Raw genomic sequence first — 19135 nt, 5'->3', positions numbered from 1 at the left:
AAGGGTGTGTGTGTTTGTGTGAAAAGTGGGGGAAGAGAGAGAGAGAGAGAGAGAGAGAGAGAGAGAGAGAGAGAGAGAGAGAGAGAGAGAGAGAGAGAGAGAGCGCGCACTCCTGCCCCTAGAACTGGATGGACAGAAGAACAGGGAAAGTTACGACTATGACCCCAAACTAGATTTTCTGTGTCTGATCCTAAACCAGGGGCCTCAAACTCAATTTACCTGGGGACCAGGTAAAGTCGGGGTGATCCTTGAGTGCAAAGTCAGTAGAAAGCCTTGAACATTGGGGGGTGTGACCCAAACAACTAAAACAAAACAAAACAATATTCCTCTAGGGCAGGGCCACAAAATGTTGTATGGAGGGCCATTTGTGGCCTGCGGGCTTTGAGTTTGAGACCCCTGTCCTAAACCATCTTTTTTTGTTTTTTGTTTGTTTTTGGGTCACACCCAGCAGTGCTCTATGCTCAGAAATAGCTCCTGGCAGGCTCGGGGAACCATATGGGATGCCGGGATTCGAACCACCGTCCTTCTGCATACGAGGCAAATGCCCTACCTCCATGCTATCTCTCTGTTCATCTAAGCCATCATTTTTTTAAAACACACAAGAACAGAGCCAGGAGGTGGATCAAAGGCATCTGAGGGACCTGGACACTAAGCACAGAGGGGAGGGCGTTTGCCTTCCAGGCATCTGACTCGGGTTTGATTTCCAGCATCCCACGGATCCCCCAATCCTGCCAGGAGTAATTTCTGAGTGCAGAGTCAGAAGTAACCCCTGAAAGCTGCCAATGTGGCTCAGAAAAAAAACAAACAAAAAATTTAAATGACAAAAAAAAAAAAAGACAAAAGCAGCGACTCCCAAATACAGGCTGTGCTGGTAAAAAAAAAAAAAAATCTTCATAATGACCCTAGCCAATTACTTCATAAAGTTCCACACTTAAAAACACCACCTTCCCTAATTCTGAATCCCTGGAGATGGAGAAATCAATCATGCCAAATCGATTTTCCTTCTCTAGGTACATAAAAACAAGTTTGGTTTTCTTGGGGGGAGGAGCGGAGAGAGCCTCCACCCCTACATTGCCCAGCCCACGATTTCCTTCCCAACACCCTGGAAGCCTGTGCAGCCAGGGAATGAGGGCGGCGGGGATGGGATGGATGCTCCAGGGGCACCCATGTCCCCCCCCCACCCCCCCCCCACAAGAGCTGCCCAAGACCAAAGGACAGGAAGGAAGGCTGAGCGTTCTGGAGAATCATTTCTTTTTTTTTGATTTTTGGGTCACACCCGGCGGCGCTCAGGGGTTACTCCTGGCTCTGTGCTCAGAAATCGGCCCTGGCAGGCTCAGGGGACCATATGGGATGCTGGGATTCGAACCACCGTCTGTCCTAGGTCGGATGCGCGCAAGGCAAACAACCTACCGCTGTGCCATCTCTCTGGTCCCTGGAGAATCACTTCTGACTCTGCCAAGGGGCTTTGGAAATGGAGGGGTAGATACGACTAGTACAAACACATAAAGGAACAAGCCAACATGCTGAAGGCCCAAGTGAGTGACTAACGGAAGCGGCAGCACACGGAAAGTACAGAGGATACCCGGGAATGGGGTGAGAAACCCAGTGGACCACAGGAGGCGCAAGGGAAGCCAAGAGCCACACCAGGTGGTGCTGGGGGAGGGGAGGAAGAGGCAGCAATGGGGTGGTAGCCAGGAACACAACCCCCCCCACACACACACCCCCTACACTCTGTCCCTTCTGGAAAGAAGGTCAAGACGCGGAGCCAGCTTTCTGAGCGAGCGCCATACTCCAAGCCCTCCAGCCCTCGCCTTCCTTCCTCCGAAGCGAAACAGGCCTAATTCCCACACGGGTGACGACTTGCACAAACGCAGCAGCAAATCGCACAAAACTCCCCCGAATTGGGCAAATTACACCCGAAATTCAGCTCCAAAGCCAGTTGAAAAGAGCCCTGTATTACTGAGGCAAATGAGAACTCAAAAATGCTAGAGAATTGCGGGAAAATACGCTCTGGAGCCTTTCCCCAGCGCTCCCACCCTCCTCCTCCTCAGCCAGGGCTGCCACGGGATTCGAGGGTTCCAAGCACTGGGGAGTGACTCACCTGCATCGTCCAGGGGCCGTTTCTGTGCTCCGTATCCATAGACTGAGGGGTCCACGAGGGGAGTGGAGTTATTCAAGTGAGGAATTGAATCAATCTTAGCAGCAATCTAGAGAGAATCAGACGTAAATGCTCTGTAACACATCACAGCTCGCTTGGGGGGTGGGAGGGAAGGAGGGAGGGCAAAAGACAAGGGTTCCCCCCCCCCTTTCCAGGCTGGTACCTGGCTCTCTTGGGGCCTATACCAGCGAGGGGCATTGCCCCCATTCCCACCCCAGACAGACCAGCATGTTTCATCACCAGTTTGGTTTTTATTAATTTATTATTTTATTTATTGATTGGTTTTGATGCCACACCTGGTGCTGCTCAGGGGTTACTCCTGGCTCTGCTCAGGAATCACCACTGGCAGGCTCAGGAGACCTATGGGATGCCAGGGACTGAACCTGGGTTGGCCATGGTGCAAGGCAAATGCCCTCCCTGCTGGGCTATCACTGCCACCCCTTGTTTTTTTTTTTTTCTTTTTTGGGCCACACCCAGCGGTGCTCAGGGGTTCCTCCTGGGTCTATGCTCAGAAATCGCCCCCCGACAGACTCGGGGACCCTATAGGATGCTGGGATCCGAGCCACCTTTCTTCTGCATGCAAGGCAAACGCCCTACCTCTATGCTATCTCTCCGGCCCAAGTCCTTGGTTTCTACAACAACAACAACAACAACGTCTTCAGAAAGAATACTTCTCCCATTTTGTCGACTACAAGCAACTCAGTATTTACTGTGGAGTGGAGAATTGCACACCCAGAGGTCACTCCTGGCTCCTGGCTCTACCCTCAAGGGCCACGTCTAGCGGGGCTCCGGGGACCATCTGGGTTGCTGGGGATCGAACCCGGGTCAGAGGTATGCAGGTAAGCGCCCTCCCTGCCTGCAAATCAATGTTTTAAGACCCATTATTTTGGATACAGGGTAAATTATTTGGGGCAGGCAGGGAGGGAAGGAAGCAGGTGGGTGAGCAGCAGAAACACTAGAGGTTCAGGGGGTTAAGCCACCCTTGAGCAGGCCTACCAGGCCGTGTTTAAGGCTGGTCCCCAAGGATGAGGGTCCAGCCCAAAACTGATATGAGACTCCAAGGGAGTGTGGCACAGAGATGGGCCTGCACTGCTCTCACTCAAATATTCTCAGGTGATGGGGAGGAGCCAAACAACGCACAGGTCACCCAGACAGCCTGCGAGCCCCCCCACCCCACCCTGGGCTGGGGTGGCACCAGACCTGGCTCTGCACTCAGGAATCACTCCTGGAGGTGCTCCCCGGACCATATGGGGATGCCAGGGATCGAAACCGGGCCAGCTGTGCATAAGGAAAATAAATGCTCTCTCCACTGTGCTCTGGTCCTGTGTGGAAGTCTGTCTTAGCAATGTTTGGCACGGTTTCAACTATAAAGCGTAACAACTAAGTCTGACGATGACAACCCCCATCCTGCCTCGGCTTCCCCTCCAAGAAATGCTCCTGTCTCGCAGGTACATGGCCTTCCCCTCACCAAAGGGCGAGCAACAGTGTCCGCCTGCGGATCCGGGGGCAAGTTCCTCGGTGCCCCAATTCTGATCTCTGGGACCATAAAGAAACCACTTCCCAAGATTGGCTGATAAAGTCAGGGGCCCCGGAACTGTGCGTGTCTCCCTGTCCTCAATCAGGAAAGGCGATGTGCTTGTGTACCGCAGAGTACGCACAGGCCAGCCCCATCCCAGCGGAGGACCCACTTCACTCTGGGCTGCCAGCCAGGCCCTGGACTTTCTGCAACAGACAAGAAGCATGGGGCCCCATTCTAGAGCTTGTGGCCAGTGGCGGGGAGGTGGGGGTGGGGGGAATCACAGACCCCCAAGCTGAGCAGAGGAGGAGCTGACTGGAAGTGCTGGACCCAACACACTGGGCCCGTGGAGGGACAGTCCAGGGACTAAGGCGCTCGCCTGGCACGTGGCTTACCCGCTCCACTACCAGGAATGATCCCGGGCCAAAAAAAAGTCAGAAGCAACTCTGCACTGCCAGATGTAACCCCAACACCCCAGAAAGAACTGAACAGGTGACACATTCTGAGGTTTAACTGCAGGGGGGGCGAGGCCAGGCCGCACACAATACACAGGGGTCCGGCAGGCTGGGCTGTGGGCAGTACAGAAGATTCTAGATAGCTGGCTAATTTCTAGCTTCCAAGGGCTGCCTGACATGGAAAACAAACAGATTCTTTTTTGTTTGTTTGTGCTACACCCTGTGACACTCAGGGGCTACTCCTGGCTCTGTCCTCAGAAATCGCTCCTTCCTTGGGGGATGAGATCGAACCACGGTCCGTCCTGAATCCACCAAGGCAAAAGCCCTACCGCTGCGTCACTGCTCCAGCCTGGGAAAGATTCTAATGGGACCAAAGAAGGGCCTCACTCTAGGCCACATGTCACATGTCTCCATTCAGGTGGGGACAGAGAGGAGGAAAGCCAAGCCACACACACATACATACACACACGCACACACCAAGGCTGCACAGTGGAGCCCTCAAGGTCTTGGCCATTGAGGAGGGGGTGCAGGGGACCAGCAGGTGGGCAGCTTGGGCAGGTCCCCTGCTGAGCCTTTGGGAGACCAAAGGGATTTGTTCAGTCAGAGGGAAATTATTGGTGGTGCTGGGGGAGCAGACGTAGCACCAGGGTTCGAATGTGGGTGAGCTGCATGAAAGCAAATGTCATTTCCCTGTACTGTCAGGAACTTGGGTTTATTGTTCGTTTTTGGGGGGGAAGAGTCAGAGTGCTCAGAGATTACTCCTTGCTTTGTATTCAGGAATCACTTCTGGGGGACAGAGAGAGAGAGTACAGTGGTAGGGCGTTTGCCTTGCACTCGGCAAACCCAGGACGAACTGGGTTCAATATCAGGCATCCCATATGGTCCCCCGAGCCTGCCAGGAGCGATTTCTGAGTGCAGAGTCAGGAGTAACCCCTGTGCGTCACTGGGTGTGCCCCCCCCCAAAAAAAAGAAATCACTTCTGATGTGCTTAGGGGGACGCGATGGGATGCCAGGGATTGAACTCAGGTCAGCTGCATGCATGCAAGGCAAATGCCCTCCCTGATGTACTATCAATGCTCCAGTCCCCAAGAGCTTTTTTTTTTTTTTTTAATAACTTTGTTTATTGATTATTTCTGGGTCACATCCGGTGGCACTCAGGGGCTAGTCCAGGCTCTGCACTCAGAAATTGCCCCTGGCAGGATGGGGGACCATATGGGATGCCGGGAATCGAACCAGGTCCATCCCAGGTCAGCCGCACGCAAGGCAAATGCCCTACTGCTGTGCTATCTGTCTGCCCCCCAAGAGCTTGTTTAAATCCTGCCATTAAGTCTACGACAAGGCAAAGCCGGGCAGCACCTGTTTGAGGTATGCCTGCTCCACAAACCTCAGGCCTTCGGGGCTGGACACTGACTTAAGGGGCTTGTCTTCGGGCCGGCAAGGTGGCGCTAGAGGTAAGGTGTCTGCCTTGCAAACGCTAGCCAAGGAAGAACCACGGTTCGATCCCCTGGCGTCCCATATAGTCCCCCCCAGGCCAGGGGCGATTTCTGAGCGCTTAGCCAGGAGTAACCTGAGTATCAAATGGGTGTGGCCCCAAAAACCAAAACAAAAAACAAAAAAAAAAAAAAAAAAAATCACTCCTGGCAGGCTCCAGGGACCCTACAGGAGGCCAGGGATCGAACCTAGGCTGGCTGCATGCAGAGCAAGCACCCTCCTAGCTGTGCTATCACTCTGCCCCGTCCAGTGATTTAAACTTTGTTTATTGATTCATTGACTGATTTGATTGGTTTCTGGGCCACACCCAGTGGTGCTCAGGGGTTACTCCTGGCTCTGCATTCAGAAATTGCCCCTGGCAGAGTGGGGGACCATATGGGGTGCCGGGAATTGAACCGGGTTCCTCCTGGGTCGGCCGCAGGCAAGGCAAACACCCTACCGATGTGCTATCTCTCTGGCCACCCCATCCAGCGATTTTTAAAAAGGACCACCCGTATGGCTCTCAGCAGATAATGAAGATGTTCCCCAAACACCAAAGGTTCTTAAGGGTTCCCATTCATCAGTCAAGGTTCCTTACCACTCAGCCTGCCCTCTCCTCTCCAGGATGCCATTGGGGGCTGATGGTAACCCTGTGGCTTGCTCACCTGTGATCTTGGCTTCCCCCAGACCAGCCACACTTGGTGGGACGCCACTTTCCCGCTCCTGACCCAGGAGACCTGGTTGGCAGCTTTCGGGGCCCTTCGGGTCCTCTACAAACGGATGGTGCCTGGCAGTCACAGTCCCGAGCGTGACTCTGATAGGCAGGACCCAGTGTCTGAATCCTGGGCCCCTAGGACGCCAAGCCCACTCCAGCACCTCTGGGGCTGAACCCTTACTCCAACCCACTGCCCGAGTCTCCCCGAGGACCGCCCCCCCCCCCCCCCGAGTCTCCTTGGGAAGACTCCACTCCGGCACAAAGAGGGGCCCAAGGCCAATAAATAGCTTGCTTGCATCTGAACTAAGGAAAGTTTGAGTCCGGTCCAACATTCAAACATGATCAGAGACAATCAGATAATGGGGTGTGGGGTGGGGGGCCTCACAAAGAAGGCTCCACTGCAATGACCCCGTTCTGCACACACTCCAGGATGCTCCGACCGTCCGTGATACTTTGTCCCACTTTATAGAGACATAAAGCAACAATGTGCCCCTTGAGCCGTGCAAATGCCATTGTTTCAAGCAGCAAGGCCTGAACTGCTGCAGGATGCGCTGGTTGGAGCAGATCCCCAGGCTCCCCCATTGGTTCCCCAAGCACCACTAGGAATCACCCATCCCTCCATGTACCGTGCCCAAAGCAGCCCGAGTACCGCAGGCTGTGATGCCCAGAGAGGGCCCCATGTGCTCGGCATGCAGCAGAGATTTTGAAGACACAGATATCTGTCTGTCTGTCTCTCCACCAGCCCCAGGAGCACAGAGTCTTTCATCTTGCCCCTGCCTGGGGCAAAACCAGTTGGGCTTGGGCCTCCCCCCCCCCCCCCCCAGGACCAGGAACACCAGGATGGTCAGTGTGCCACGAGTTCAATTAGCCCCTTATACCCTATCTGATTATCCCGGCTGCCCATCCTCAACGTGTGCAAGGAAAGGGAGGAGAAGGCCAGAGGCACAGGCGAGTGGGCAGGGCACTTCCCACCAGGCAGCCGACCTGGGTTTGAGCAACAGCACCACAGACGATCCCCGAGCACCCCTGGGAGTGAGCCCGTGCTCCAGCACAGAGCCAGGAGTCGGCCAGCCCTGCGCACTGCCAGGTGAAGCCCAAACAACCAGTACCCAGTGTGTAGGTTAGGGGTGAACAGAGCCAGGCTGTGGCAGTGGGCACCAACCAGGCTGTGCCAAGCCATCACCAAGCATCCCCTGGACAGGTGCTGCCGCCCATCTGCTCCCCACATTTCTTTTTCCTCGGCTGGGGGACGAGAGGGGGATGCCTCCTACCTGGGCTGCTGAAAACAACAGACACGCATGGCTGCCACCATGAGAGGGGACAAGGGGAGATGGGGACACGGGGCCTAGAGCAGGACCTTGGGGAAGCTCACGTGGCAGCTTGGAGCACTGAGGGATCATGAACACACACACACACACACACACACACACACACACACACACTCTAATCACAGCCAGGAGCACTGAGGGATCATGAAAACACACACACACACACACACTCTAATCACAGCCAGGAGCACTGAGGGATCATGAACACACACACACACACACACACACACACACACACACACACACACACACACACACACACACACCCTAATCACAGCCACATTCTGTGCAAGCGAATTTCATTCAGGGCAGTGACTTCATTTTCTTTTTTTTTTTTAAGCAGTCTCCGTAGACTGTCAAAAATTGACACACACACACACACACACACACACACACACACACACACACCCTAATCACAGCCACACACACACACACACACACACACACACACACACACCCTAATCACAGCCACATTCTGTGCAAGTGAATTTCATTCAGGGCAGTGACTTCATTTTCTTTTTTTTTAAAAGCAGTCTCCGTAGAGACTGTCAAAAATTGCCAATGCCGACTATATTTCAAATCGGGGTATTGGGAAAAGTTTTCAATTAGCAATAATCGCGCTTCGAATAAACCTCATTGGCTACGATATTGCTACTGCGTAATGCTAGTGACTTCATTTTCTTCCCTTTTTATTCCTTTTTTTTTTTTGGGGGGGGGGTTTGGCTCACACACAGCAGCACTCAGGGGTTACTCCTGGCTCTAGGCTCAGAAATCACTTCTGGCAGGCACAGGGGACCATATGGGATGCCGGGATTCAAACCACTGACCTTCTGCATGCAAGGCAAACGCCCTATCTCCAAACTATATCTCCGGCCTCTCTTCCCTTTTCTCATATTCTGGAGGGGGCAGATTTGGGGAGGCACTGGGGTCACACCCAGCAGTGCTCAGGGCTGACACCTGGCTCTGGGCTCAGGGATCAATCCCATCATCATCATCAGTGCTCAGGGGACCACGTGTGGTGCCAGGGATTGAACTGGGATTAGTTCAGAATAAGGCAACTATCTCGGGCCCAGAGAGATAGCACAGCGGCATTTGCCTTGCACAGCAGCCGATCCAGGACCAAAGGTAGTTGGTTCGAATCCCGGTGTCCCATATGGTCCCCCGTGATTGCCAGGAGCTATTTCTGAGCAGACAGCCAGGAGTAACCCCTGAGCACCGCTGGGTGTGGCCCAAAAACAAAAAACAAACAAACAAAAAAAAGGGCAACTATCTCTCCAAGCCCCCACCGACAATTTAAAACACATCTAAGGGGCCATATTGATAACACATCATGGAGGGCATTTGCTTTGCACAAACCAACCCAGCTTCGATCCCTGGTATCCCATACAGTCCCCCAAACCAGCCAGGAGTGATCCCTGAATGCAGAGACAGGAGTCAGCCCTAGTATTTCTGGGTGTTGCCCCCAAAAAGAAAACACACAAAACAAAACAAATCCAAAGGGACTGGAGAAACAGCACAGCAGGTAGGGAGTTTGTCTTGCATGTGGCCAACCAAGGTTCGAACCCCAGCATCCCATTGTTCCCCGAGCCCACTAAGAGTGATTCCTAAACACAGAGCCAGGAATAACCCAACTATGACTGTGTGCCCTCCCCAAAAAAGAAAAAATTAATTTTAAAATGAACTTAAAATAGAACATTAAGGGGCCAGACAACAGCACAGAATATAGGGCGTTTGTCTTGCATGTGGCAAACCCAGGTTCAAACCCTGGCATCCCATATGGCTCCCTAAAAAAATAAAAAGTAAAAATAGAACATTTAGAGTTCACTGACACTGGAGTGATAGCACCTCATAGGGCACTTGTCTTATATGTGGCTGACCTGGGTTCGATCCCCAGCATCCCATATGGTCTTCTGAGTCTGAATACAGAGCCAGGAGTAACCAGAGTACTGCCAGATGTGGCCCCAAAACAAAAAGAAAAGAAAAAAAAGAGTATTTACAAGCCAAACATCACAAAGGTGGTCTACAAACCACTACAGGACAGAAACCAGGCAAGACCCTATTCCCCAGCTAACTAACATCAGTGAGCTCCTGAGAGGAACCGTTGGGAAGTCAAGACCCCTCCTTGCAGGGTGGGAGACTGGTAGGAGAGAAGGGGTCCCGGACAGCGGTGCAGGACCCATTTAACTCCACTACCTTAAAATGCAACTAGAAAAAAAAAAAAAGAAGAAAAAAAAAAGAGAGAAAATAAAACGCAACTAGAAATAGACAGAGCTTCCCCCCTGCCTATCCACACCCCCCCCACCACCACCACCACAGGCCATGGCAACAGCAAGAACTTGAGGTCAGGACACTGGACAGGGCCCAGATGCAACAGTGAGCACCAAGCCCACCTCAGAGCCCATGTCCTGTGCTCCCTGAGCCCCAAGAGAACCCATCTCCCCCACCACCACCAGGAGTCCGCAGGTGAGGCCACAGCTGGCTGGGTAGTGTTTCCTCCTTTCACACCTGCATGGGGCAGGCTCCGAATGCTTGGAGAACTGTGACAGTGGGAACTGGGACAGAAAATGTGGCCCAGCCCCATCTTTACGAGATCAGCTTGGAAAGACATGATGAAAGTGTGTGGTCTCCATGGCCCGGGAGGGCCATGTTACTGAAGTCACATGGAGCAGCACACATGAGCGTGCGAAGTCCCCAGTGTCACACGGTGAAAGTACAGGCAGCCCCCAAGCCCTACCATTACCCCAGAGGTCACCTGCACTGGGCGTCCTGTTAGTAACTCACTGCCTCCTTCCAGGGGACCATCCACAGCCATCATCGGTCACAGATCTGATCAGTGACAAAGCGGAACTGTCCTCGTTTGAAATCCAAGGACTATTGGGGGGGGGTGTCACTTAGAAAGTGCCCGGGAGGTCTGGGGACCCCTCCTGGCAATTCTAGGCCAACTGGGTTGGTGGTTTGATACCAGTGATACTGCATTCAGGGACATTTGGGGACCAAAGTCTATTTTCTGGGTCTTTTTATTGGGGGATGGAGGACATACTCAACAGTGGGTCAGCACTCAGAGATCACTTTTAGTATGCTGGGGGACCCACTGGGGTGCCGAGATTGAACCCAGGTCTGTGACAGGCAAGGCCAGTGACCTCCCTGCTGTACTTCCACTTCAGCCCCAAAAGTCTTCGATAAACACATCAGTGAGATGCCCCTGGGAAATTCATTCCACCGAATCAGAGACCCACGAGGAAATCCCCGCCTGGGACCCAAGATGACCCGGGTCCCTCCGGATAACCCAATACAATCAATCCAGTCTAACCCAAGCTCTCGAAGCGAGATAGGTGGCCTTCAGACATGAGCCTGGGCAAGACAGACAACCCCAAGCTATTTGTGGCCTTTGACCAAACCAAGAACTCATGTGTGCTGGTCCAGAGATGCCAGCTCTTCAAGGCAGCTCCTCCTGACAACTCCATGCATCCGTTTTAGGGGAGGACGCAATGCCCTTGAATGCTCCAGTGTTCTCTCACCCAGGAAGCTGAGGGTTGCACCTCCCAGGAGTTCACCAAAGACTTCACCAAAGATTTCACTTCTCTAGAAATGACATAAACAGACACTGGGAATATTCTTTTTTTTTTTTTTTTAAATGTTTTGGGGCCACACCCGGTGACGCTCAGGGGTGACTCCTGGCTATATATGCTCGGAAATCACTCCTAGCTTGGGGGACCATATGGGACACCAAAGATTGAACCAGGTCCGTCCTGGGTTGGCCAAGTGCGAGGCAAACACCCTACCACTGTGCTATCGTTCTGACCCCCAACACTGAGAATATTCTTGACAAGAGGCTGGACTTCGTTCTTTTTCTTTTTTTGCTTTCTGAGCCATGCCTGGCAGTGCTCAAGGGTTATTCCTGGCTCCGCAAATGCCCCCCCCCCCCCAAGTGTACGATCACTCCAGGACTTGTCTTTTTTTTTTTTTTTTTTAACTCCAGGACTTCTCATGTCTTTCTTTTTCTGGGTTTTGGGCCACATCTAGTGGTGCTCAGGGATTACGCCTAACTCTGCACTCAGGAATCACTCCTAGTGATCCTTGGGGAAACCATACAAGATGCCACGAGTCTTCCGAGCCAGCTATGTGCAAACATGCTCTCACAAAACTATAGCTTCAGCCCTCTCACATATTTCTTGTGGGAAACCCAGGCTTGGTCCTCAGTACTGCATGGTATACTCCGAGCACTGAGCTATGCCAGATCCATGTTCCATACAGGTGCAATCACTGCTTCCCTGATACACAGCAAAGCATAGGGTGGCTGGCACCCACGTCTCTAAAGGTAAAAGGCCCTGGGAAAGCCCAGGTGCTGGCAACCAGTTGCAGCTGAGCAGGCACTGCTCCTTCCCTCCCCCCCCCCTTCTTCCTTCCAGGTTTTTGTTGTTTTTTGAGCTATACCTGGTGTTACTTAGGGGTTACTCCTGGCAGGCTCAGGGGACCTGGGTTGGCCTCGTGCAAGACAAATGCCCTCTTTACTGTGCTATTAATCCAGCCCCTTCTTTCAAGGGCCTCTAGACTTTCTTGCTACACCCTGCAGTGCTCAGAAGGGCACCTGTGGAGCCAGGGATTTGAGCCTGAGCCACTGATGCCATCTGTGACACAGTGTCCCATCTCCCTCCTGGACCATCTCTCCCAGCCCTCTGCAGCGCTTTCAGCCATACCTGGAGGTGCTGGGGACGGAACTAGTGGCCCCTATACATGGAGCACGTGCTACCTTGCAGCTTCCCAATGCTCTTTTTTAGGGGCTGGGGTGGGGTCTACAACTGGTGGTGCTCAGGGGTTGCACCTGTCTTGAGCTCCTGACGGGACACAAAGGATCATATGGGATGCCGGAGTCGAACCCCAGGCAGCTATGTGCGAAGCCAGCCCCCTCCAATGCTCTTTTCTGTGTCCTCCAGTGAATCCTACTGAGAATGGAAACCTACCCAGTCAGTTCCTCCTGTCCTGAGGAAACTCAGTTCCCAGGAGTGTCTAGCATATGATGCCCCTCGGCCCCCAATCTGTTTCTTGCCTCTGAAAAAGCAGCTCCAGCTCTCCGTGGATCTTATTTTCCAAGATAAAACGAGAATTCGCCTTTGCCCTCACTTTTCCGCCTCTTTACCTCATTCCGTGAGGTCACACCAGCTCCAAGTCTCACTTATCCCTGCACTGGCCCAGCACATCCTCAGCAATGGCACCAGCCCTGCATCCATCGATGGCACAGGGTTCCCGCCTGGCAGAACAGCAGCAGTGACTGTGGTTCGAGCTTTCCAGAAGCACCAGCCACTCTTCCCCAAGTCGGAACAACACTCAAAATGCCAAACCTTTTCTTGTGGGAGATCAAGAACCAGCAGTGCCCGAGGTCCCCCATGCACAGATCACTTCTGGCCATACTTGGCACTGTAACGCTTGGGCCTGATGATTTTGTTTTTGTGTGGAGTTCGTTTGGGACCATATCTAACAGGTGTCTCAGTGTCTGGGGGGGGAGAAGACGGGACATAGGTGATGCCCCAGGAAAGGGCAGAGGTGGCACTGGGATTAAACCCAAGTCAGCCATGTGCCAGGCAAGGCCTTCCCTACTCCCTGTAATATCTTTCCTGCCCTGCCTGAGGGTTGGAGCTTAGGGGCTACCAGGACCATAGCCAGAAGTGCCCAGGGACCAACAAATGAAGGGCCATGCCCAGGGTAGTGCTGGCAGGGGCAGGCACTACGGCCAGAGTTCTCTCCCCAGCCAGCTCCATTTAGCAGAGTAAAAGAACTGCTGGTATAACAGACCCAATAGAAGATCTCAGAAGGCTAGACTAGCAAGCGTGCACAAACTCTTCTTTCTTTCTCTCCCTCCCTCCCTCCCTCTCTCCCTCTCTCTCTCTCTAATTTCCCTTGAGGTTCAGCTACAAAAGTGAAGTTTGGACGATGCCCACCTGGAAAGAAGCGCTGAGCTGGTCACAGAAAAGCGACCAAACAGATGCCAATACCTTGCAGGAAGGTGTTAAGATACCTGAGCACATGCAGGCCGAATGAAGCCCTAGCACGTCACCAGGTGCTCCTCTAAAATGTGCCTGTGACCCCGTGGCAGGAAGGCCCATGAATAGAGGCCGAGAAAGGAGTGCCAGGCTCCAATGCCCACAGTGAGGTGTTAGCAGTGGGCCAACAGAGCTGGGAGAGTTTATAGAACTGGGGTCAGTCCCAGGTCAGCCGCATGCATGGCAAATGCCCTACCTCTGTGCTATTGCTCCAGGTGGGCCCCTGGGAAAGGGTCAGAGAGATCACAAATGCCACAGCCAAGGGGAGCAGGTCGGATGGCCTGCAGGCCGGTCTCTGGGCTCCATTGGACACTGCCCTGTAGATGACAGGGGACGAGAGCCGACCCAGAGAAAGCAGGAAATGGCATGTTTCATTGAACCATGCAGGTGTCTGAGGCCTGGTGCAGCAAGAGTGAAGTCTGGGAGCCAAAGCAATAGCACAGCAAAGAGTGCTTTGTAGCCGACCCAGGTTAGATCCCTGGCATCCCTTATGGTCCCCCAAGCCAGCCAGGAGTGATTCCTGAATGCAGAGCCAGAAGTAACCCCTGAGCACCACTACATGTGGCCAAAAACTGGAAGAAGAAAAAAAAAAAAGGCAGCAAAATCAGCTTGCAGTCCCCCTACCCCACACTCCCGTGAGCCAGCCTGGCCTCCCCATGTGAAGTCTGGTCTTACTACATTACGAATTAGCAGACTTCAGGGCCCTCAGCACAACAGCATGAGGGGCCACAGAGGCCAGTACAGGCAAAAGCCTCTTCCCTGGCTAGAACCTCAGCCGGAAATGCAAAAACCTCTCTGTTCTTGGCTCAGAGCAGAGATGCAAGGGTGGCCCTGACTTTCCATGCAGACCCTGGCTTTTTCCAATTGTCCGAAAGGCTGAAAGGTGGGGTGGGGTTTCCCTATGTCCTTCAAATGACTGAGACACAGTGAGGACTGGGGGCAGGGTTGGCCATACGAGTTGGGGCTCAACTGCAAGTGGCTGGGGCGAGAAACCCCTCTATCCTGAAGACATTTCCTGGATATATAGTCACTGGGCAGTGCCTTCTTACGGGGGGGGGGGGGGCGGGGGGGGACTTGTAAATAGCCACTGTTCCCCCAAATGCATGCTGAGAAAAACACAAAACAAAAACCAGGTTCCAGACAGGAGCGACAGAAGAGCGGGCAGGGCAATTGCCTTGCAAGTGGCTGACCTGGATTTGATCCCTGGCATCTCCTATGGTCCCCTGAGCCCTGCCAGGTGTGTGATTTCTAAGTGCAGAGCCAGGAGTTACCCCTGAGACCCATCAGTTATGGCCCCAAAACCTAAAACAAACAGGAAAAAAAAACAGGTTCCAGAAGAATCTGCAAAGTTCTTTCTTTTGACTCCCCAAGATTCCGTGGCAGAATCCCCAAGACCCTGTCTTTACAAAGGAACAGACTAGAGACTGGCCACTGAGAGGGGTCAGCAGGCACATGCAAGCAGGCCCAACCTGTGGACACACCACGGCAGCCAGGGAACCAATGAGCACAGAGATCAGGTGTCCCTGCAGAGTCCACCCAACTGCACCCAGGAAAAACAAGGAGAGCTCAGTCACTCCTGGTAGTGCTCAGGGACTACTTCTGGCTCTGTGTTCAGGTGGTCCCTCCTGCTAGAGCTCAGGGAACTGAACATGGTACAGGGAGATGGAACAGGGGCCCATCACATGCCAGGTATGTCCCTTACTCCAAACCACCAGGCTAGCTTCCTGGCCCTGTTTTTGCCCTTTTTTTTAAATAAACAAAAATCCACTTGCACTAACACATCCACCATCCTAAGCCCAGTTCTACCCTTGCGAGTTTCTTTCCATCGTTACTGCTGATTGCTGATTTGCAGAAACACGATTAATCCATTTTACACTGGATTTTGCGCCCCAGCAGGAAACCTCCCATTTTACACACTTTCTTCAGACTTCCTCTGGACCTACCCGCATCCCGACAAGTCACCCCAAAGTGAGATGGGGGCTTTCCATTTTCAAAAGCATCCAAAAAGATTTCTGGATTACCAGGAAGGGCACTTAATGGACTGAAGGCCAGGGCCCCTCTGCCACACCCCACGCAGCTTCCGAGCCTCACAGTCAGAGTCCCACCCCCCTTCCCTGAGATCACTCCTCCCCAGCAAACTGACAGGGGTCCTGCAGAACAGTTGCTGATGATTAGGGGGGCCATGGAAGGAGGGTTAGGTTGGCAATCCCTTCTGTGAAGAAATGCACTTTCAGCTCCACGCACCAAGGCAAGCAGCCAGAGGCGCAGTGGGGACCAGGCAGAGGATGAGAGCAATGGAGAAGAGAACCGCTGACATCCCCTTGGCCATGATACAATCCTGACACCAGGTTTACCATAAGCAGAGCAGAGTTCAGATTTCTAACATTCCACTCTGTCCTGAGGCAAGCTCTAAGGGACCTAAAATAACCCACAAACCTGTTTGGGTTTTTGTTTGTTTGATTGGTTGGTTGGTTTCCTCCTTTTTTTTTTTTTTTGTCCTTTGGCTTTTTTTAAAGACCACCAAATCCTCGGACACAGATTAAGTTAGAGACCCCCAACAGTTAATATTTTCAAAAGTGAACAAACGCACTTACAGCATTGGCTCCATTGGGGCTCATGACTGCTCCAGTCAAGGGCGCATTTCAGAGCTGGGACCATTTCCAATGAAGTTTGTCTCTGCTAGTAGTGAGTGAGTGCCCAGACACTGCATCAACAGTCCACCACTGGGCCAGCATTTTAACAAGAGGGTCGCCCGCCCGCTTGTTGTCCAAGAACATGGATTCTCAACCACCGGCTCAAGAGAAGCAGAGTCTTGCCAAAAAAGGTTCAACACTTCACTTTAGGTTCAACTACAGGCCTTCTGCCAACAGAGGGGCTGTGCTCTTTGGGGGTAGGGGTGGGGAGGGCAGTGGCTAGAATTCTTCCTGGATACAGAAGAGGCCAGCAAGGTGCTTGTCACACAGCGCGGCACAGAGTGGAAAAGCCAGCGAGAGAAAAAACAACCAGTTCAGAACCCTGTCCTGGAGAGAAGAGCAGTGTGGCCCGCCGGCAGACAGGCAGAGTGACGGGAAGAGAGGAAGTTGGATGTACAGGTTCATCCAGACGACAGCCGGGCGGGCTCACAAGTCTAAGAGAGATGGAGGAGGAGATTCGCTAGGAACTGTTCTGGCTGGCGGCCTAGGCAGTAAAGGAAGGAGTCAGCGGCTAAGAGGTTAGGTGGAACCACAGGTTTGGATCCAACACCAGGTCTACAGGAGGAGGAGGAGCAGCAGTATTACAACGGAAAAGAGTCAGTATCGGGGCAACAGGTACAGGGGGGTTCCCTCCCCCGGCATAGCGGACAGAGATGGAAAACCACATCTTCCAGCGAGCGCAGGCCTTCTTCTAACACAATGAGTCCTGAGGCTATCTGTTAGGAATCAAGCAATCATTAGTTAACAGCCCGACTTGCAAAGGATAAGTGAGTTAGTATGTGTGCCATTAGACCAGAAGCCAAGGATAGCCACCCCACCACCACCCCAAAAGCCTGGCCAGCCATGGGGAAAGCAAGGGGAGCTGGAGTCACACCAAAACGCATCTTCCACAGGTCCCATTCTCCTTCTAGAGGAACCCCCCCCCCCAACCCCCATTACTGAACATTGACCAAATGCACCGTGTGTTTCGGCTGGCCAGATTTCACAGGTTCAGCAAGAGCTCCCCTCTCCCTTTCTGCCCTGGGGGAGGCAAAGCAACTTTTCTATCCTCCCAAAGGGTTCTGAGACCCAGTGAATCACCCCACAAGTGCTCTATGTCTCTAACTCTTTTCCTTCTCCCCCCACACACACTCAAGGCGGCATCTTCAAAAGGAAAGTGCCCCCCAGTTCTTCCTCCCACCCTGGGACTCAGGGAGCACAAACAGGTGTCTTCCAAATTTGCAGCCGCTCCAGAACCTGGGCCGGCAAGGCAGCCTTCGGACTGTCCGTCTGGGGTGTATGTGTGTCTCTCCCCTGCACTTCTCTTGTGGATCTCAGTACCACCATGCTTTGCTGCCCTTGCAGAACCAACCTGGGGCTGGGAGGACACGAAGGGTCCAGGTGTGCCGGGTTAAATGCTTGGTGAGGGGGTGGTCAGCACCTGGGGGACATCTGGCTGGGCCAGAGCCTCGCAGCAAGGGCGCCTCACCCCACGACTGCTCCAGGCTGCAGGAGCACCCCAGAGCCGAGGTGTCCGACCAGGGCTGCCTGTGGCCTCTAGGACCGACCCTCCGCCTCCTCCTCCTAGTCCACCTCCTCCTCCTAGTCCACCTCCTCCTCTTCTTCCTCCTCCTAGTCCTCCTCCTCTTCTTCCACCTCCTAGTCCTCCTCCTCCTGCACCTCCTCATCCTCCTCTTCCTCCTAGTCCTCCTGCACCTCCTCTTCTTCTTCCTTCTCCTCCTCCTGCACCTCCTCATCCTCCTAATCCTCCTGCACCTCCTCATCCTCCTGCACCTCCTCTTCTTCCTCCTTCTCCTCCTCCTCCTGCACCTCCTAGTCCTCTTCTTCCTCCCCCTGCTCCTAATCCACCTGCACCTCTTCTTCTTCTTCTTCCTCCTCCTCATCCTCCTGCACCTCCTCTTCTTCCTCCTTCTCCTCCTCCTCCTCCTGCACCTCCTAGTCCTCTTCTTCCTCCCCCTGCTCCTAATCCACCTGCACCTCCTAGTCCTCCTGCACCTCTTCTTCCTCTTCTTCTTCTTCTTCTTCCTCCTCCTCCTCATCCTCCTGCACCTCCTCTTCTTCCTCCTTCTCCTCCTCCTCCTCCTGCACCTCCTAGTCCTCTTCTTCCTCCCCCTGCTCCTAATCCACCTGCACCTCCTAGTCCTCCTGCACCTCTTCTTCTTCTTCTTCCTCCTCCTCCTCCTCCTCCTGGCCCTCCACCTCCTCCTCCTCCTCTCCCCCCTTAGCAGCAGGCCTGACCCCGCCTGGCCTCGCCCGGCCCGGGGCTCCCGTCTCCCGCCAGCCGGCCGTGCCCGTACCTGCCGAACCCGGTGCAGCGCGTCCACGAAGCCCTCGGGCTTCATCCCCACCGGCGCGCTCGGGCCTTGCACCAGCTCCGCCATGACGCCGCCCCCGCCGCCGCCGCCGCCGCCCGGCTCCCCCGTCCGTCCGTCCGTCCGTGCGTGCGGCCTCCCTCCCGCTCCGCCGCGCTCCGCTCTGCCGGGGGACCCGTCGCCGGAAAGGGAAAGTCGCCCCACTTCCGGCGGAAGTGCCCGGGGCCGGAGCGCTCGCCGCCCGAGGAGCCGCGTCGGAGGGGGCGTGGCCGGGTCACGTGGTTGGTCCGTCCGCCGGAAGTGGGCGTGGCCGTCGCGCCCGCGGCCGGAAGCTCCGTGCTGTCACTCGGGCCTGTCTGGGCCTTGTCGTGAGTGTGGACCGTGGAAAGGGGATGTCCCGAGGTGTCTACAAACCGGGGGAAAGAACTACACTCACCACTAGCATGACAG

The 19135-nt window shown here is 54.0% G+C and overlaps 1 protein-coding gene and 1 pseudogene across 6 annotated transcripts in view; both read right to left on the bottom strand.

The window, feature by feature from the left end:
• FUBP3 (far upstream element binding protein 3) overlaps window positions 1–18780 on the bottom strand; it is a 47379-nt gene extending 28599 nt beyond the window's left edge. For 4 of the 6 annotated variants that reach the window (XM_049774025.1, XM_049774021.1, XM_049774022.1 and 1 more), the window contains exons 1-2: window positions 18671–18774; window positions 2102–2207 (exon numbers count right to left, since the gene is read on the bottom strand). In XM_049774025.1, the coding sequence (XP_049629982.1) occupies window positions 2102–2207; window positions 18671–18754 (190 nt within the window). In that variant the 5' untranslated portion in view covers window positions 18755–18774. Of the gene's footprint in view, window positions 1–2101; window positions 2208–16274; window positions 17090–18670 lie in introns of all 6 variants that reach the window. The other 2 variants (XM_049774023.1, XM_049774024.1) reach the window with 2 other exon arrangements.
• On the bottom strand, window positions 8176–8308 carry LOC126010402 (uncharacterized; annotated as a pseudogene).
• Window positions 18781–19135: the final 355 nt, after the last annotated feature.

The sequence above is a fragment of the Suncus etruscus genome, chromosome 5 (genome assembly GCF_024139225.1).
Source record: "Suncus etruscus isolate mSunEtr1 chromosome 5, mSunEtr1.pri.cur, whole genome shotgun sequence".
NCBI classification, from domain to species: Eukaryota; Metazoa; Chordata; class Mammalia; order Eulipotyphla; family Soricidae; genus Suncus; species Suncus etruscus.
This window is presented reverse-complemented; position numbering and strand designations above follow the sequence as displayed.